The sequence below is a fragment of the Lemur catta genome, chromosome 19 (genome assembly GCF_020740605.2).
Source record: "Lemur catta isolate mLemCat1 chromosome 19, mLemCat1.pri, whole genome shotgun sequence".
Lineage (NCBI taxonomy): Eukaryota > Metazoa > Chordata > Mammalia > Primates > Lemuridae > Lemur > Lemur catta.
Window position 1 is genome coordinate 20379317 of NC_059146.1, and position 21503 is coordinate 20400819.

A 21503-nucleotide genomic window follows, 5' to 3' on the forward strand; every position below is an offset into this window, starting at 1 on the left:
ACTCTTTCAACTCTGCTCATCTTTCTTTCTCTGGCGCCGACCATCCAGAAACCTTACAGGTAGCAGGAGGAGAAAAGGAGCTAGAGAAATTTAGAGAACAGCTGGATCTTCCAAGAGATAAAAGACAGCAAAATAGGAGAAGGGCAGCAAAGGGGGAGGCACCTTAGAGAATGGGGGGAGGGGATGAATGATTTGGAGTCAAGGCAGACAGAGCAGCCTGGTGCTGGGACAAGAGGAGACACCTGGTGACAAGGAGCCCAGAGGGAGAACCACAGCAGGGATGAAGCCTAGGGAACTGGCTGTGCCAGAGAGTGAGGACAGGGGGGTGTAACAGGGACAGCACAGGGGCAGCAGAGATGAGGGAGGAGGAGGAGAGTGGGGACAATGAAAAGATTGGGGAGAAAGAGGTGAAATAAGTTGCTAGAATAGAGCAGATCAGGTGATAGAAGGAATAGAGAGAAGAAGGAGAGGAAGAGCAGGAGAGGAGAGGGGCACAAAATGAGGAGCAAAAATTCAGGGGGAAACACAGGAAAAAAAGAAAAGGAAAGAAATAGCTAGAGAAAGAAGATGAGAATGAGAGATATATACGGAATGAGAGAGGAAACACACAGTAATGAAGAAGAGGGGCCCTGGGTGCAGATGAGTGGTGCGTTGATTGGATGTGAGGATTGACTTGTGGTATATTAATTTCTGTGTTTATAATTTAACAATTTCGACTTAAAGTTTTTTTTTAATTATTTCAAACATTTTTTTCACCTGGTATTTAGTTTGCAATTTTAACAAATTTTAAATATGCTTCTTCGAATTATGCAGATGTGGGTGAGAATGGCAAAAATCTGTCTATAAGACATGTGCCTTTTATACTTCTTGGTATCTGGGTATGTATAGCCTCATTTGCAATTCTCTTTTCCTCACATGGGGTAGGGTGTGGAGGAGTATGTGAACTAGGAGGAAAAAGCAATGTGTTTTTTCTCCTGTCAAACTCAATACAACTGTTTAACACTGAACACAGGATACTTCACCTCTGATCACCAAATGTGTGGGGATTTCTCCCCACCAACAACCTTTCTTTCTCCATCTGACACCAAGTGGGCATTCTGTAATTTAACTTAACTCTAACACTGTGTACCTGGAGTTAGCATCAAATCCCACTGGTTGAGGGCTCAGTACCACAAGGCTGCCCCCACTTCAGGTGCCAGTCACATGTCCCAGCTGGGGAAATGAACTTCTGACCAACGGGGTATAAATTGTGGGGTTCCCGTGACTCCCTCCTCAGGTCCTATTGATTTGCCAGAGGAGCTCACAGAACTCAGGGAAACACTTTACTTCATTTGCCCATTTGTTATAAAGGATATTACACAGCATACAGATGAACAGCCAGATGGAAGAGCTGTCCTAGCAAACTGATCAAGCTGGAGGAAGGGTTAAAAGAACCACAATATTTGTCAGGTCAGTCAGAAGTAGAGGTGACAGCTACTGCTTGCTCAGTGCATCTGAAGTGAGGAGCAGTCTTGTGGGGACTGAGCTCTTAACCTGTGGCATCTGATGCTATCTTGTAGATAGCTTCAGAATTGAGTTAAATTGTAGGACACCAGCTGGGATTGTGCTAGAGAGCTGATGACTGTGGGAAAATACACACACATTTTGGTGACTAAAGATGAAGGATCTTGTGTTGAATGTGAGTACAATGAGCAGTTTGCCTTTTCCTATCTCAAATAGGAAAGAAAGAGATCATCTCCATCTGGCCCAACCCGTCTTCTCAGGACCTGTGATCTCTGCCCAGTAGTGACTGGGAATGGTCTGTCCCTGCTCCTGGCTGTTGCTGACCCTGCGATTGTGCACCACTTGCCAGCCCCACTCGCAGTCTCAGGATGCGTGGCATCCCTCCTGTACTGTCTCATACATTGTAACTTCACAGGAATTATTTTTATCAGCAAACCCAATGGTGGCCTTGTCCATTAAAACACACACAGACACGTACACACAGAATTCATCTTTTATCCTTCTACTCTTCCACCTTTTTAACAAAACTACTCTTACCTACATCTCCCTCTATTGTAAGTACCCTCTTGTGTGTTACGTCTCAGAACATAATACACTAAAAACTTGTTCTTGCTTGGTCTTCAGTTTTTGCTGCCCGTTCTTGCTTGAACCCTTGAATTGTAGCTTGAATCAAGCTTTCACTTTAAGCATTCCTTTGATCCTTTTCCGGTCACGAGTGACCTCCCCATTTCTGTATGTAATATTTAATTTCCTGTCCTCATCTTTCATTTCGTATCAGTAGCATGTGGCATAATTGGTCATTTGTCTTCTGTTTTGTTTGTTTAGAGGACATCCCATTAACCTTTAAAGATCTGTTTTAATTGTCTTGATGCCTCCCTGATCTCCTTTCCTCCTCTGGTGTCCCCTAAACTTCCTGTTCTCTGAATGTGGTGTGACCTATGGCCTAGTCCTCGAACCTCTTCTCATCTCTGTCCACACTCACTGCCTTTCCTTATTGTCCCATTTCATGGTTTAAACCCCACATACATGTCTACGTTTCCCCTGCCGAACTCTCCCCTGAGCTCTAGCATCCTGTGTCCAGTGGTGGTCTCAACAATCTGCTGGGCAATCTAACAGGCATCTCCATCTTCATTCAAATGTCTAAAGGGACTTCCTGACTCCCCCAAATCCATTCCCTTCTAGTCCCCATATCTCAGGTAAGGGCCACCCTGTGCTTCCTGGGGCTTAGATGAACTTCTTGTCATATATTTAAAATGTATGATACTACATTGTAAGTGCATTAATTTATAAAATAAAAAAATCCCATATTTACTTAAAAAAGGTGAAGAAATACATTTTTTCCAAATTCTTTCAAAGTGTGGGAGAGAAATGTTTGTAGTCCTGGGCCCTCCCTGCTCTGCTCCCCAAGGACCTCCCTGGCTTCATCTCCTGCTTGTGTTGTCCTCGCTGGCTCTTCTCCCGCCACACAGACCCCTGTCCTTTTCCTAGGGTCTTATGTCTCAGGGTCTCCACATGTGCTTATCCCTCGGCCTAAAACTGTGGGCCCCCAGCTGCAGGTGGAGACACCCCTTTTTCCCCAGGTCATTGTTCCGATATCCCCTTCTCAGTGAAGCCTTTTGTGTTTTCTCTCCACAGCCCACCGTTGGATATTATTATTATTATTATTTTTGAGACAGAGTCTTGGTCTGTTGCCCGGCCTCAAGTGAGTGCCGTGGCGTCAGCCTAGCTCACAGCAACCTCAAACTGCTGGGCTTAAGCGATCCTACTGCCTCAGCCTCCCGAGTAGCTGGGACTACAGGCATGCGCCACCATGCCCGGCTAATTTTTTCTATATATATTTTTAGTTGTCCAGATAAGTTATTTCTATTTTTAGTAGAGACGGGGTCTCGCTTAGGCTGGTCTCGAACTCCTGACCTCGATCGATCCACCTGTCTCGGCCTCCCAGAGTGCTAGGATTACAGGCGTGAGCAACTGCCCCCGCCCTACCATTGCATATTAAAGCAACACTCCCAGCCTCTCCTTAGGTCCATATTGGCTGCTCTGCATGTGTCTTTTTGTTCCTTGGTTGTCCACTGTCTGGGTACTGGTGACAAGCAGGTCCCCAGGGGAGAGTGGACCAGATGGTGGGAGGTGTGCTGGGTTTGCCCCTCTGAGTGGAGCTGAACCCTGGTTTCACATTAGAGTGCTAATACACACTGCAGGTACACCTCCTGTGCCCCCTCACCTGAGACTTTCATTCAAAAGGATGAGGGTCTAGCCTGAACAATATTGAGTTACTTCTATTCTGTGTTCTGCATTGAGCACCGCAGCTCTGTGTCCTCCCCTGCTGTGGGCTGAGATCAGTCTGTGATCCACAGAGGGGTGAGGAGGTCTGTGCTGTACTTCGGGTTTGGTCAGGGCTGGGTCAGCGTCCCGGCACGGAGCTCAATCCAGCCCAGCTCCCCACTGCTGTAGCCTGTGGGCTTCACCAGGAGGGTGGCGAGGTCTGATCAAAGGGGTCAAAAACTAACTTGTTGGTCTTCCTCTAGGAGTTTATTGTCCCTGTACCCCACCTGGTGCCTCTGGAAGGAGAGGACCATTTTTACACAGGGTGAGGTCTTTCTCCTTTGTGTAACTGTGGCACAAAAACAGGGTCTGTTGATTCTGAGCATTGAGCATCATATTTTTGACATTCAGGACTGACTTGTAAAGACTCATGTTGGGTGAGGAAGAAGCCTGGAAGTGGGGGAGGAGGAAAGAAAAGAAGTCAGGAATGGATCTTACTCAGGTAAGGTGATATTCTCAGTGGGTTGTTCTGTGTCTCCCTCCTTTCTGAACTGCTGGGCACTGGGGCTGCTGATCTTCTCTGACTCTGAAGCATCCTGCCTGTTGTGTTTGTTCACACTCACACATGCCTTGCCTCAGTCTCTCTCATCTCCACTCAGATTCCATCTCACTGTGACCCAGTGACATGACCCTGTGAAGAGGCTCCATTGGACACGGTCCTGGGAAGGGCTTCACACCCAGACATGGATTGGAGATGGGGTGTGGCCCTGTGTTGTCAGTGCTGTTGGGCAGCAGGGACTGTTTAGGGGCCACATCTAGATGTACTGTCAGCTCTGTGTAGAGGAAGATGAGAAAACTCGCCCATGAGTCATGGATTAATGTGTACAAACACCTGCTAAATACTATAAAAAGGGAATAATCAGGAGAAGTCTTTTCTGACTCATTTATATTACATTTGTAGGTAAATTAGTGAGTCAGTGACTCAAACTCTTAAGGACAGAGTAGAATGGAAAGTTTAGAGACAGACATCAATGATAGAGGATTGTTTCATTCCATCATCTGTTTTTACTATAACATAAATGTGAAAGAGCAGGAGATGCATTAAACTATTCTCAGACAGTACATACCACAGATACTGTGATGTTCCTGCGGGGACCCTTGTGTGACAGGTGTTTTAGCTAAGAATGGTTATAATTTTGCTCAGACCTAGGAGCAGAACTTCTTTGCCATTAGAGAAGATGGAAGTGTATTTTTGTTTTACCACTTATTATTAAATATTCCACTTTATTTGAAACATCCCACGACATATATTTATTTTATAGTAAAACTCCCAACAAGCTCGCTTAGCTTAGGTGCTAAGGCATAGAGCACCCCTGTCCTGTCTAGCCTTCCACCCTCCCTCACGTGTTAGTGGGGAATCACTATTGTCAGTTTTGTGGTGAGAGCACAAGTCCTGTACAAACGTCTACTTCGTTATTGGATTATAAAGTAAAGTTCTTCAGTGAATGCTTTGTTATGACATTTTAACCTTCAACAATGCATGTTTTTTGTTATTAAACATTTGCGGATAGCTTGCTCTAGAATTCTACATCGTTGTTGGAGCATTCTCCTAGTGAAGACAGGTGGATGTTTTAAATTTCCCAGTGTTACACAGAATGCCACAGTGGCTGCCCCTGAGCAAGTCAACTTCACTGTAGATATCAGAGGATTCTTGCAGATGGAGCATTTGAAAGAGTGATTGCTTCTTCTAGGATGGTGCATTTCCCACCTTGCTAACTCTGGCAGCATTCCATCTCCACCTCAGCTGCAAAGGTACCCTCTCCCACTAACAACATAAGACATTTCCCCTTCATTAAACAAAACTTGCTGCTGTATTCTTTTTATATTTTTAAACTCTGGGCAAAATGACAATCCTTTTTTTCCCCTACATTTTCTGATTGCTCACGAGTCTCACGAGCTTTCATTACTTTGGGGAATATGTATATATAAGATGGATTTTATATGTTGCTCCATTTTCTTTTCTTGTATATTAAGAGCTACTTTATAGTCCGTGGTTTCACTCTTTGTGTATATGCCTTGTTGTCTTTCTGTAAGTTCCAGATTTTTTAGCGTGAAACAAAATTCTTCTCTGCTTCAAGCCCCCATCTTTTATCATGTGTGTGTTTTATCTTGCTTTGGAAGACCTCACTTAGTGCATGGATGCAAAATGGTATGATTCATTTAGATGTACTAGTTTAATATTTTGTTTGTGTGTCTTATTAATTTGGATTTTTGGATATACATTGTAGGTACTTTAATTAATTTACAGTTTCAAATAATATATATATCATAAGTTGTTTCTATGTAGTTTGTCAAAGGATTTCCTTTTTTTCTTGTTCAGGATTACATTGCTTCTGCCTTGACAGAACACAGGCCTTCCATTATACTCTTTTAGTTGCATCTTTTGAAGGACAGAAGTTTTCCAGTTGAAAATAGTCCCATTTGTCTATTTGGGCTTTTCTGCTTATGTTTTTGGTGTTATATCCAAGAAATCATTGCCACATGTAACGTTCTGAAATTTCCTTCCATTGCTAGTCTATCTTTTACTATGTCAGTGTGGTGTGTTACATTGACTGACTTTCTTCTCCTGAAGCACCTTTGTATTCCTAGTGTGTATCACACTTGATCATGGTCTATAATTCTTTTAATATGCTGTACAATTTGGTTTCCTAGTATTTTTCTGAAGACGTTTCCTCTGTCCTTTAGAGACCTAGTCTGTTCTGTCGCCCAGGCTGGAATACAGTGGCACAATCATAGTTTACCTTAACCTTAAATTCCTGGGCTGTAATGATCCTCCCGCCTCATCCTCCTAAGTAGCTAGGACCACAGGTACTCGGCACCACACCCAGCTAATTTTTATTTTTTTGTTTTTGACACAGAGTCTTACTCTGTTGCCTGGGCTAGAGTGTCGTGGCATCAAGCTAGCTCACAGCAACCTCAAAGTCCTGGGCTCAAGCGATCGTCCTACCGCAGCCTCCCCAGTAGCTGGGACTACAGGCATGCAGCCCAATGCCCGGCTAATTTTTTCTATATATATTCTTAGTTTTCCATCTAATTTCTTTCTATTTTTAGTAGAGACGGAGTGTCGCTCTTGCTCAGGCTGATCTCAAACTCTGTACCTCAAACAATCCACCCGCCTCGGCCTCCCAGAGTGCTAGGATTACAGGCGTGAGCCACCGCGCCGGGCCCCAGCTAATTTTTAAATTCTTTTCTTGAGATGGGGTCTTGCTATGTTGCCCAAGCTGTTCTCAAACTCCTGAGCTCAAGAGATCCTTCTTCCTCGGCTTCCCAAAGTGCTGGAAGTACAGGCAGGAACCACTACACTCAGCCTGTTGAGGACTTTTTCATCAGTATTCATCGGGAACATTGTATAGATTTGTTTTCTTGTAATATGTCTGCCTCGGTTATATCAGAGTCATGGTGGTGTCATAGAATGAAATTTGTTTGTGTTCCCTTCAGTTATTTGGAAATGAGAAGGATTGGTGTTAATTTTTCATTAAAGGTTTGATAGAATGATGCAGTGATTATGAATTTTGCATCTGTACCTAGTCTCTTGGATGGGAGATTTTGATTAATCTCCTTACTACTTACAGGTGTGTGTAGAATTTTTATTTCTTTTTGACTCAGTATGTTGTGTGTATTTCTACAGATTGTTGACTTTCTTCTAGCTTATCTAATTTGTTGGCATATGCTTGACCATAGTTGTCTTTTATAGTCTTTCTTCTTACTATGACATGCAGGTGTTGCCTGTGATGGTGTTCCCTAATTCCCTCAGGCTGTCTTCATTTGTCTTCATTCTGTTTTTCCTTTTCTCCTTTTTTTGTTTACTGTTTATTTCTTCTACCTGGTCAAATCACCTTTTGAGGCCCACTAGTGTGTTTTTCTATTCAGTTATTATTATATTTTTCAGCTCAAGAATTTCTCTTCTGTTTCTTATAGTTCTAGTTCTGTTGAGAATCTCATTTTGTTCATAGTATACATTGTTTTTGTGATGTTCTGAAGTCCATGTGTGCTCTTAATTGGTTGAATATCCTTGTGTCTCTTACTTTGAATTCTTTTAATGGCCATTCAAGGAATTGAATGTCAATTAGTGTCAATTTGTGGTGATTTAATTTGGTCCTATGTTTGGGTTATGTTTCCTTTGTATTTTATATATGTCATTATCTCCTGTTGGGACTTCAGCATTTCAGAAATCAGGCACAGGTTTTTGTTTCCCTTCATTCAGGGAGGACACTGTTCGTGTAGCCCGACTAGAAATTCTGGAGACCTCTCAAGACTTTTGAGGATGTGTCCTCCCTAGGCTTTTGGTTATAGTCTAACTCAACTTATTTTGCCATTTGAGCCATTTTCTCCTTGGAAGCTCTGCTGTTGTCCCCCTGGTAGTCTGCAGCCTCCCTGGTGCTCTAGTAAACTGTGGTCTTGATCGCCCCCTAGTGTCCTAGCCGTGCTCCTGCAGTAGTTGATTAGGTTGATGGCCTTTGTTTTCAATGTCTCCCTGGCCAGGTGTGTTTTTACTTTCAGTGATTATATTCCCCTAAGATAGAAACTTGCCCCTCCAGTAGTGCCCTGAAAATCAGAATGTTGGATGGATGTTCCCATACTTTTCCTCCCCCGCAAGAAATCAGGAATTACGGGTTTCTTCAAAATGTTGCCACATGGTGCCCTGGTAGTGCCTCTGGCAAGGGGTCTCAGGTGTTCCTATTAGGCATCCATTGGGCACTCCAAGCTCTTAAGTGATTTCTCAGCTTCTCATGCAGGCAGTTGATCTGTGTGTTGTTATCTGTGTGTGTCTCCGTGTCTGGGGTTTGCTATTCTTCTGTGTTTCTCATATCACCACTTGAATACAATTTTATAATTTCCTTACGTAAGCCTGGAAACATCTTTTAATTAGGTGCCATGATATATTTGCTAGTGGAAATGTCAGATGTACCGTGTGTATGTGTCTGTGTAATGAGAGATGCTAAAGAAAGAAGATGGTTTTCAATATACTGGCATTAGTTTTTATACTTAAAAAGCATTCTTTTTCTAGGTTGCAATCATGCCATCTATTAATTTTAACAAATCCAGCTCTTTACTCTCTTCCTCACTCCTTTTTTTTTCACAATTTTCCTCTTTATTGGTCTCTGCTCAGATATCATGTCAGTGGTGGTTGGCTTGGAGCCCTGGCGGCTGACTTTTCTCCATCTTTTTTTTTTTTTTTTTTTTTGAGACAGAGTCTTGCTCTGTTACCCAGGCTAAAGTGCCCTGGTGTCAGCCTAGCTCACAGCAACCTCAAACTCCTGGGCTCAAGCAATCCTTCTGCCTCAGCCTGCCAAGTAGCTTGGACTACAGTCATGTGCCAGCATGCCTGGCTAATTTTTTCCACATATATTTTTAGCTGTCCAAATCATTTCTTTCTATTTTTAATAGAGACAGGGTCTCGCTCTTGCTCAGGCTGGTTGTGAACTCCTGACCTCAAGTGATCCACCCGCCTCGGCCTCCCAGAGTACTAGGATTACAGGCATGAACCACCGGCCCCAGCCTCTCCATCTTAATTAAAGGAAATGCATGCAGTGTTTACTGGTAATCATGATATTTGGTGAAGTATGCTTTAACATTAGGATTTTTTCCCCATATTTATTTTTTGGCCTGATTTTTAACTATCTATAATTATTTCAGGATATATAGTGTCATAATACATTTTTTTATAAATCTACATCTTTTTTTTTTTTTCTTCTCTTGAAGAGAGAGTGTCTCACTTTGTTGCCTAGGCTGGAGTACAAAGGCATGGTCAGAGCTCACTGCAGCCTCCAACTGGTAAGCTTAAGCAATTCTCCTGCCTCAGCATCCCAAGTAGCTGGGACTATAGATCCGCACACCCACAGCTGGCTAATTTTTAATTTTTTGGTAGAGGCAGGTTTTCACAATGTTGCCCAGTCTGGGCTCCACCTCCTGGTCTTAAACAGTCCTCCCACCTTGGCCTCCCAAAGGGCTGGGATTACAGATGTGAGCCATTGCACTGGCTTAATCTAAATTTCTTAAATTAATGTATGATACTGAAGATTTCCAGTTGTCGTGTTATGATTTTATTACAGGAATAAACTATTATAATAAACTCCATTGAACTTTTGGTAATGCCTACATATCTAAATTTAACTGCATGAAATTATATCTATATTTTTGAATAAATGTATTTAATAAGCATTAGAATTCAAGTTCCTACTTTTTTTTACGTTGCACCATTTTTTAAAAATTTTTATTTCAGAATATTATGGCGGTACAGGTGTTTTGGTTACACGGATTGCTTTTGTACAGCTTGAGTCAAGGTGATAAGTGTTACCATCACTCAGACAGTGTACAGTGTATCCGTTAGGTGTGATTTCACCCATCCCCTTCTGCCCACTTTCACCTGCTTGATTTCCTTTGAGTTTTACTTCCATATGTACACTTGAATGCTGATTGGTTAGTTCCAATTTAACAGTGAGTATGTGTGGTGTTTGTTTTTTCATTCTTGCACCGTTTCACTTAGGACAATGGTCTCCAGTTGGTCCAGGTTGTAACAAAGGGTATTAACTGTTGTTTTCTTCTTTTGTAAGGCTCAGTAGTACTCCATGGTATACATGCACCACATTTCATTAATCCACTCATGAATTAACATGTACTTGGGTTGATTCCAATCTTTGTGACTGTGAATTGTGCTGCAATAAACATCTGAGTGTGAGTGTGTTTTTTATAACAGGACGTTTTTTCCTTTGGATAAATACCCAGTAGTGGAATTGATGGCTCCAATGATAAGTCTACTTTTAGTTTGTTGAGGTATCTCCATGCTAATTTCCATAGAGGCTGTACTAGTTTGCAGTCCCACCTACAGTGTATAAGTGTTCCTTTTCTCTCTTCATCCACACCAGCATCTATTGTTTTGAGACTCTTTGATAAAAGCCATTCTCACTGGAGTTAGGTGACATTGCATTGTGGTTTTGATGTGCATTTCTCTGATAATTAGAGATGTTGCGCGCGTTTTCATATATGTATTGACCATTAGTCCATTGTCTATTTAAAAGCTCTGTTCATGTCTTTTGCCCTCTTTTTAATGGGGTTGTTTGATTTTTTTCTTACTGGGTTGCTTGAGTTCTTTGTAATTTCCAGTGATTAGCCCTTTATCAGCTGTGTACCATGCAAATATTTTCTCCCATTCTGTAGGTTGTGTGTTCGCTCTATTGATTGTTTCCTTGGCTGTGCAGAAGCTTTTTAATTTAATCAAATCCCATTTATTAATTTTTGCCCTTACTGTGATTGCAATTGGGGTCGTCTTCATAAATTCTTTGCCTAGGCCAATATCTAGAAGAGTTTTTCCAACATTTTCTTCTAGCATTCTTATAGGTTCATGTCTTAGGTTTAAGTCTGTTATCCATCTTGCATTGATTTATGTGGGTGGTGAGAGGTAAGGATCCTGTTTCAATCTTCTACATGTGGCTGTCCAATTTTCCCAGCACCATTTATTGAATGGAGATTCTTTTCCCCAATATGTTATTGTCTACTTTGTTAAAGATCAGATGGCTGTATGTGAAGGGTTTTCTAGGTGGATTCCCTGTTGTGTTACATTGATCTGTGTGGAGGGTTTTATATCTGGGTTCTCTGTTCTATTATATTGGTCAATGTCTCTATTTTGTGCCAATACCATGGAGTTATGGTTACTGTAGCCTTGTAGTGTAGCTTCAAGTCTGGTAAAGTGATGCCTCTTTATTTGTTTCTTTTGCTTAAGGTTGCTTTGGCTGTTGGCTCTTTGCCATTTCCATACGAATCATAGAAGTATTTTTTCTAGATCTGTGGAAAATGACCTTGGTATTTTGATGGAGACTGCATTGAATCTGTACATCACTTTGGGTAGTGTGGACATTTTAACAATTTTGATTCTGCCAATCCATGAGCATGATATGTTTTTCCATTTGTTTCCATCCTCTGCAATTTCCTTCCTGAGTGATTGGGAAGAGGGGAGGGCCTCGCTCTCCATGAAGACCTCAGCCTGAAGTGCACACCCGCCATAGAGAAGCAGCTGTTGATGAGCTTGGGTTGTTTGAGGAAACGTGTTGGTATAATTGTCATAGGAATTGCCTAAAATAGTATTCAAATGATGGGAGAGTACTCAGCTTTGAGCCTAGGAGAAAATGCCACTCTGTGTATCCATTTTAAAAGGGTTAAGAGATTACGTTAAAGGTTTCCTGTTAAAACAGGAATTACTATTACCTGAACAATATACTGCTTTGAGAACAAAGGTTTCCACCATAGTAGGGACCCTAGGCTGCAGGAAAAATGATATCACCCAAGAGTTTCTGATTTATTTCTCTTTACAAATAATATTCTTTCTGCAGTCAACATCCTTATCTAAGTTGTTATCACAATTTATGAGTTTAAGAGGCAGAACTCCATATCCTTCAATTAATATAAGAGGTTTCCCTGAAGTCTGAAAAAAAATTATAAAAGATACTCCAAAATGTACGGATGAACAGCCAGATGGAAGGAATATATTGGGCAAGGTATGGAAGGAAGGGACTCAGAGCCTCCACTCCATCTTTGCAAGCATCACCCTCTGGGAACCTTTACCTGCTCACCTATCAGGAAGATCCTCTGAACCTTGTCCTTTTCGGGTTTTGTGGAGACATCACTAGATAAGCGTGATTGTGTATATCACTGGACATTGATGATCACGAGAACCTTCAGCTGCTCTCCTCTCATGGGAGGTTACAGGGCTACAGCTACAAGTTCTGACCCTGTAATCCAACCTGGGTATTTGCAGTGACCAGTCCCCAGCCTGAAGCTGTCTGTGGGCCTCTGGCCACCACTTATCTTGTTAACATACAACAAGATACTGTCCCTCCAGAGATTTCAAGTGAATTGTATGTCAGAAGGCAGTAGATGCCCGCGTATATTCATATTTGACAGTATAACAAGGTGGATCTGTCTGCCCATTCACTTCAATCAAATCTATTCTTAGAGTTGTCTCCTCATATTATGTGAACATTAGAACTCTCCTAATACCCGCTTGGTGAAATGTGTTTTTCATTTTAGGAACAGTTGACATTCCGGGATGTGGCCATAGAATTCTCTCCGGAGGAGTGGAAATGGTTAGACCCTGCCCAGAGGGCTTTATACAGGGACGTGATGTTGGAGAACTACAGGAACCTGGTCTCCCTGGGTGAGGATAACTTTCTTTTAGAAGTCAGGATGTCCTCTTGTGTATCTCTGCATTTTCTCTTGTGAGTCTCGTTAGCGTCTGCATTGCTTGACTGAGATTGAAGCCCTGTTGATTCAGAAAGGAAAAGCTTTATAACGGGGTATCTGGACTTTAACTACCCCCTTTCTCAGATCTTCTCCCCTTACATGATGTATCATTGGATGGTTCCAGAGCTTATGTATGCGTAAAATCTTGTGGCAGATGTTTAAAATATCCAATTTCCTGTTTTTCAGTCCTGTGCTTTGATTCATTGGTTCTTCAAAGACAACTAAATGTCTACATGTTACAACATTCCCTAAGCATTCAAAAGGAGGCATTCAGAGGATGGATATCTGATATGAATTTATATACCCTTCTGGAATATCCTTTATTCTTATGTAAACAAAGGGCTGGGATTCTGGAAAAACCATGATACCTTATATTCCTTTCTTTCTATGCGCAGGAATTTCTCATTTTGACCTCAGTATTATCTCCATGTTGGAGCAAGGGAAAGAGTCCTGGACTGTGAAGAGGCAAGTGCAAATAATGAGAAAATTCAATGGATGGAAATGGATCAAAGGTGTGATCACAGGTAAGTGCTCAGATGGATAGAGAGAAAGCTGCTCATTAAATAGTGTTTCGGAAACTCTATGCAAATCTGAGGGTTCGAGATGTAACACTTTATCCTTGTACCCTCCAGTGGTGCTTCGGCTCAAACAGAAACTAATGGAAAGTCCTTATCATGGAGGACAACACTGTTTTATCTGACTCCATGAACTCTTTTGTTCTTGACACTGAGCATCACAGGAAAGGCTGTTCACAAGGGTTGCTTCCATCTGATGCTAAGTTCTCAGTCCATATTTATCAGAGCTGTGGTCTTCATAGTCCTGACGACTGGACCTCTCCATATCCCATCCCATTTCATATGCTTGGAAGACCCAGTCAGGACATGGGAAACATTGTCTGGTCTTCCTTCCCATCTGGATCTCCAGAAACTTCCTGGAGCTTTCTCAAGCGCTTTTTGCTTGGTCAGGTCCCTCAGCCATTTTTGTCACACTTCACGGGAGTGTATGACAAGGGAGCAAGTTGGATCTTCTCAGATTGTCACTCAGCAGAATAAAAAGTCAATAGAAACATCCTCTCTTTGATCTCCAGTCCTACATGGGTGCAGATCTTATTGTTTCAGTCTCTTTGGGTGGGCTGTGTTGGCAGAACATGGAGTCCATTCTCAAGATGCCACAAAATCTGATGCCCATGCATTGTATTTTTCTCTTTTCCGCTGCTCTTACTACTGAGTGAATGTAGGGAGCCTTGTCTCTGCCTGATTTTGTACTCTCTTAGTTTGTATAATTGTCTTTCTGAAACTGGCTTTTAACATACACGTCCCTGTAGAAGTCAGGATCTGCCCTCATGTGTCTTTGCAGTTTCTCTTGTGAGTCTCTTGTTAACCCCTGCATTGCTTGACTGAGATGACAGCCTCAGGGTTGACTTGTTGGGATAATCCAGCTTTACGTTATGCATAACTTCTTGTGGAGTATCCCATGGAGTGGGTTTACTGCATAACATAAAATTGATGAAGGAGAATACTTTAACTAATATGATTGAATATCATCCTGCGACCTGCGAAGATGCCCTTTGAAGCCATTGATTAGAGCTGGCCCATGATCCTGAGATAAAAAGTACAAGGAGAGCCTGACTGATAAGTATTTCCTATTGTTTTTCTAGTTTCTGAGAAGCATCACAAAAGTGTCACTGTGATAATGCTGATCACATACACTAACGATGATCTCCTTTGAGCCAGCAGTCAGTGTTGTAGGAATTTCTTCCAGGGAGAACATTGTTTAAGGTCACTGCCTCGTGTGTAAAGTGTTGTTCATGTCACATTTTTCATCCCTTGTATGTGTCACTATTCATTTTGAACAACCAAAACTTTGTCATTTTGTCGTTGGTTCATGCCTGTAACAGGCAACAGGCATGGGTTTGATACATCTTCCTGAGGGAGCTTCTGAAGGTAAATGATGTCTCCATATTTTAATTCTACCATAATTTGTTTAAACCAGTGCAGCTTTCATCTTGTGTAGTTTTATGTATTCTAAATGAACTTTTTAAAACTTTACTTAATCAACAGCTCATATGTTCACGGCAATTTTGATCATAAAGGACAAACTTCGAGTTATCTTACTACCTCATTTCAAACTATATTACAAAAGTATAGTAATTAAAACAGGATTATAGTAGCGGAAAAGTAGATACATTGACTAGTGAAGCAGAATAGAGAAGAGAAATGAACCAGTACATATACAGTCAATGGATTTTTGCCAAAGGTGCCAAGAACACACAAGGGAAAAAAGACAGTGTGTCAGTACTTAATGCTGCAAAAATGATTCCACATGCAAAAGACTGAAACTGGACCCTTATCTCACATCATATAAAAGGGCTGTCGAGAAAGTATCCAGCCATGTAATATGAAAAATAGTATTTAATAGCTGGATACTTTACAACAGCCCTTGTATAAAAATCAACTGCTAGAAGAAATCACAAGGGAAAACCTACATGACATTGGTCTGAGCAATCATTTGTTTAGATTTGACCCCAAAAGCTCAGGCAAGAGAAGCACGTATAGATGAATGCGATTGCAAGAAACAGAACCGTTTCCTCACAGCAAAGGAAACAATTAGGAGAAACTTTGCATCGTCAGAAAGTTTTTCCAAGCCGTACATGTGGTAGGAAATTAATATCCAAAATGTGTAAGAAACTGAAACAACTCAATGGCATGAAAAGAAATAACCCAATTAAAAAATGGTCAAAGGACCTCAATAGACATTTCTTTTCTTTTTTTTAGCTGGGACTGCAGGCAGGCGCCACCATGCCCGGCTAATTTTTCCTATATATATTTTTAGTTGTCCAGATAATTTCCTTCTATTTTCAGTAGAGACAGGGTCTCGCTGCTGCTCAGGCTGGTCTCGAACTCCTGAGCTCAAACGATTCACCCACCTTGGCCTCCCAGAGTGCTAGGATTACAGGCGTGAGCCACCGCGCCCGGCCAATAGACATTTCTTGACAGAAGACATAGATATGAACAATAGGTATATTAAGAATACTCAGCATAAGTAATCATTATGAAAATACAAATTTAAATCACAATGAGATACCACTGCACACCTGTCATAATGGCTACTGCTGAGAAGTGGTGGTGAGGATATGGAGAAAAGGAAACCCTTCTATACTGTTGGTGGGAATGCAAATTAGTATAGGCACTGTGGAAAACTATATGGAGTTTCCTCTGAAAACTAAAAATAGTATTGCTATATGATCCAACAGTCTCAATTCTGGGTATAAATCCACAGAATTTTGAATCTGTTTGTCTAAGGTATCTCCACTTCATCTTTACTGTGGCATTATTCACACAGCCAAGTTAGATAGCCAAACTAAGTGTCCTATAGCAGATGAATGGATACAGAAAATGTGGTGTACAATGTATAGTGGAATATTATTCAGCCTTCTTAAGAAGGAAGTTGAGTTTCCCACATGTGGATGAACATGGAGGACATCTTCCTAACTGAAGGAACCAAGCACAGGAATACAAGTATTGGATGTTTTCTTTTATATTTGGAATGCAAGTGGAGTAGAGTGCTAGTTATCAGAGGCTGGAGGATGAGGAATAGGTTGGTCAATGGGTATGAAGTTTCACTTCAACAGGAGTAATTGATAAGTTTTTGTGGTGATGGATAAAAGTTATAAGCTTGATTCCATCATTCCACATATATAGGTATCATGGTATTACTTTGTTCCCCACAAATATATACAATTATAATTTGTTGATATATAGTACAAAATTTAAAAACTCGTATTCCAGTTCTTATACTCTGTACTGGTTCTAAAATGGATATCGTTGCTTTTTTCTTAAGAGAAAATTGTTCCCATTTCCACAGACTATAGCTTTTCGTAGATGTGGTTACTCAGTCTATGTCTGCTTGTTTTTCAATAGGTTACTAGGATGTTTTCCTAATTACTTTTTGTTACCATTTATAGATGATAGTTTTTAAGTATGTATTGTGTAATATAACTTGTTTTCATTTTAATTGTGAGATAGCCATATGTTTTTTGTCAATTGGTGTATATCTTGGGGTCACTCCTTTCAGGGATAACACAGGTTTGCACATTGTGTTTTAGTTATAGGTGGTTTGAAATTAGACTTCCACAATACTCATCTGGATCACATGTAATCAGCTTTTCTTTATTAAACAATACTATTCCTTTTGTGTTCCTAAAAATTGAAATTTATCTTTCTGAAGTTTCCTAAGTATTTTGAATGTCAGTATTATTACCTTTGGTGTAATATTAAGTTTATCAATGTGAAATGTTTGTTTATGTGCTGTAATTAATTAGAAACTCACGGTTCTGTATATGTTGTAGATCTCTCTTCTGAATTTGTAATAAAAAATATACCACAAAAAGGGAAGACCAACGCAGGAGAAGTATTCCGAACAGTGACATTGGAAAGACCTGAAAGCTATGACACTGAAGACTTTTCCTTTAAGGAAGTCCAGAAAAATATACATGACTTTGAGTGTCAATGGGGAGATGATGAAGGAAGTTACAAAGCAGTGAATACGGCCCAGACAGAAAATCTCCCTGGTAGAAGAGATCAACATGATAGAAGGGATGCAGGAAACAAGCTTATTAAAAATCAGGATGGATTAATCTTTAAGTCCCATGTGCCTGAACTGCAGCTACTTGAAAGTAAAAGGAAAGTTGATGAATGTAATCAAGTCAAGTCTATCAACCATGATTCCTCAGTTTCACCACTTCAACAAATACCTTCTAGCGTGAAAACCCACATTTCTAAAAAATATGAGAATGATTTCATCTTTTCTTCATCACTCACACAAGGACAAACAGTAAACAATGGTGGAAAACCTTATAAATGTACTGAATATGGCAAGGTGTTCACTGCAAATTTACATCTTGCACGTCACCAGAGAATTCATACTGGAGAGAAGCCTTACAAATGTGGTGAGTGTGGCAAGGGCTTCACTAGAAATGCAGACCTTGCACGTCACAGGAGAACGCATACTGGAGAGAAACCTTACAAATGTCATGAGTGTGGCAAGACCTTCAGTGAAGTTTCAAGCCTTGCACGTCACTTTAGAAATCATACTGGAGAGAAACCCTACCAATGTAATGAGTGCAGCAAAGCATTTAGTGTGCGTTCAAGACTAACTATTCATCAGTTAGTCCATACGGGAGAGAAACCTTACAAATGTAATGAGTGTGGCAAGGCCTTCGTTTACCCTTCACAGCTTGTACATCACAGCAGAAGGCATACTGGAGAAAAACCTTACAAATGTTACGACTGTGGGAAGGTCTTCAAGGATAGTGGCTCCGTTACATACCATCGAAGAATTCATACTGGTGACAAACCTTACAAATGTAATGATTGTGGCAAGGTCTTCACTCAAAATGCACACCTTGTACGTCACATTAGAAGTCATACTGGAGAGAAACCTTACCAGTGTAATGAGTGCGGCAAAGCCTTTAGTGTACGTGCAACACTAACTGCTCATCAGGCAATCCATACTGGAGAGAAACCTTACAAATGTATTGCATGTGGCAAGGCCTTTAGTGTACGTTCAAGACTAACTATTCATCAGTTAGTGCATACAGGAGAGAAACCTTACAAATGTTATGACTGTGGGAAGGTCTTCAAGGATAGTCGCTCCCTTGTATGCCATCGAAGAATTCATACTGGTGAGAAACCTTACAAGTGTAATGAGTGCAGCAGGGCCTTCACTCACCATTCACAGCTTGTACTTCACAGGAGAAGGCATACTGGGGAAAAACCTTACAAATGTTACGACTGTGGGAAGGCCTTCACTCGAAATTCAGACCTTGTTAGTCATCAAAGTATTCACAGTATGGAGAGACCTTACAAGTGTTCTGAGTGTGGCAAAGCCTTTCGTCTTCGTTCACTGCTAAGTTCCCATCAGCTAATCCATAGTGAAGAGAAACCTCACAAATGTAATGAGTGTGGCAAGGGCTTCACTCGAAATGCAAGCCTTACGCATCACAGGAGAATGCATACTGCAGAGAATCCTTACAAATGTGATGAGTGTGGCCAGGTCTTCACTGGAAATCCAAGCCTCGAACGTCACAGGAGAACGCATAGTGGAGAGAAACCGTACAAATGTAATGAGTGTGGCAAGGTCTTCGCTCGAAATCGAAGCCTTGCACGTCACAGGAGAACGCATACTGGAGAGAAACCTTACAAATGTAATGAGTGTGGCAAGGACTTCGGTCGAAAAGCACACCTTGCGCGTCACATTAGAAGTCATACTGGAGAGAAACCTTACCAATGTAATGAGTGCAGCAAAGCCTTTAGTGTACGTTCAAGACTAACGATTCATCAGTTAGTCCATATGGGAGAGAAACCTTACAAATGTAATGAGTGTGACAAGGCCTTCGCTCACCCTTCACAGCTCGTACATCACAGCAGAAGGCATAATGGAGAAAAACCTTACAAATGTTACGACTGTGGGAAGGTCTTCAAGGATAGTGACTCCGTTGCATGCCATCGAACAATTCATACTGGTGAGAAACCTTACAAGTGTAATGAGTGCGGCAAGGCCTTCGCTCACCGTTCACAGCTTACACCTCACAGGAGAAGGCATACTGGAGAAAAGCCTTACAAATGTTGCGACTGTGGGAAGGCCTTCACTCGAAATTCAGAACTTGTTAGTCATCAAAGTATTCACAGTATGGAGAGACCTTACAAGTGTTCTGAGTGTGGCAAAGCCTTTCGTCTTCATTCACTGTTAACTTCCCATCAGCTAATCCATAGTGAAGAGAAACCTCACAAATGTAATGAGTGTGGCAAGGGCTTCACTCGTAAAGCACACCTTGCACGTCACAGGAGAACGCATAGTGGAGAGAAACCGTACAAATGTGATGAGTGTGGCAAGGACTTCGGTCGAAATGCACACCTTGCACGTCACATTAGAAGTCATACTGGAGAGAAACCTTACCAGTGTAATTAGTGCAGCAAAGCCTTTAGTGTACGTGCAACACTAACTGTTTATCATGGAATCCACACTGGAGAGAAACTGAGTGTGGCAAGGCCTTCACGCAAAATGCAAGCCTTCTTAGTCATCAAGTATTCACAGTGGAGAGAAACATTACAAGTGTAATGAGTGCGAGAAAGCCTTTAGATTGCATTCAGGGCTAAATACTCATCAGGCAATCCATACTAGAGTAAAACCTTACAAATGGTTTTCACTCAAAGTTCACAACTTGCAAATCATGGAAGAATTCATAATGGAGAGAAAACTTAGAGATGTAATGAGTGTGGCAAGCTCTTCAGGGAACGATCAAAGCTTGCAAAGCATCAGAGAATTCATACTTGAAAGAAACCATACAAATGAGTGTGGCAAGGTCTTGAGTCCCAATTCACTCCTTGCATTACATTAGGGAATTCGTTCTCACGAGAGTCCTTGTAATTACAGACTATGGCAAACCCCTCATGAGTTTAAGCATTAACATTGGAGAGCCCATGCTAAAGAAAAATCATATAATTGTATGTGGAAGAGGCTTTTTTCATGCCTCACTGCCCACTGGGCATCAAAATACACATCTTTGATTAAAGCACACAAATGTAAAGTGTATGTTGAAGCTGTTACACAGGGGCCATAAATGTAGGTGAGGATTTGAAAGAGGAATGATTCAATCTCTAATTCTCCATGATTAACCTTTCGTATTACATACTGTAAAATAATTCTAAGTCCAAATATGTTAAAACTTTCAGCATGATATATATCAAAGGGGCCAGAACATTTGGAGATCGCCAATTACTTTGAAGTTACAAAATATTTTATTCATTTATTTGAGGATTCTTTTTTTTTATTTCATCATATTATAGGGATACAAAAGTTTAGGGTTACGTATATTGCCCTTGCTCCCCACATTTGAGGATTCTTGAAAAGGCTACTTTACTATTCATAACTTTCAACTTGAACTTTGAAATCTGACTATTATGCCTTTTTCACAAGCCTTTCATTGTGCTCTGTGGGAAAGAATCCATTGCCTGGCAGGGCCTCCTTTAAGGATGAGGATCACTTCCATCCATGTTCCTCTGAGAAGAAGGATGCTCTCTTTGAATATTAAATACCAACCTAATTAGCATTTGGGAGGGGCAGAGAATAATGTAAAAGTATGATGTCGCTTATCTTGCTCATTGTGTTCAGGGTTCTCTTCTGACAGGAAGGCACTGTAGGTCAAAGTAGACAAATCTCAAGTAACCATAATACAGAGAAGATCAAGACCTTAAGACACTGGGGTTTGTATGGGAAGAGAAGTAGGTTATTTTATTTATTTATTTATTTATTTATGTTATTTTTTGAGACAGAGTCTCGCTTTGTTACCTGGGCTAGAGTGAGTGCCGTGGCATCAGTCTAGCTCACAGCAACCTCAAACTCCTGGGCTTAAGCGATCCTACTGCCTCAGCCTCCCG

At 41.1% G+C, this 21503-nt stretch overlaps 1 protein-coding gene across 3 annotated transcripts in view; it reads left to right on the forward strand.

Annotated features, from left to right (window-relative positions):
• LOC123624635 (zinc finger protein 665-like) overlaps positions 1-21272 on the forward strand; it is a 53664-nt gene extending 32392 nt beyond the window's left edge. The window contains exons 3-5 of one of the 3 annotated variants that reach the window (XM_045532665.1): positions 12853-12979; positions 13461-13589; positions 17414-21272. In XM_045532665.1, coding sequence (XP_045388621.1) covers positions 12853-12979; positions 13461-13589; positions 17414-20034 — 2877 coding nt within the window. In that variant the 3' untranslated portion in view covers positions 20035-21272. Of the gene's footprint in view, positions 1-12852; positions 13590-17413 lie in introns of those variants that run through there. The other 2 variants (XM_045532667.1, XM_045532666.1) reach the window with 2 other exon arrangements.
• The last annotated feature ends 231 nt before the right edge of the window (positions 21273-21503 follow it).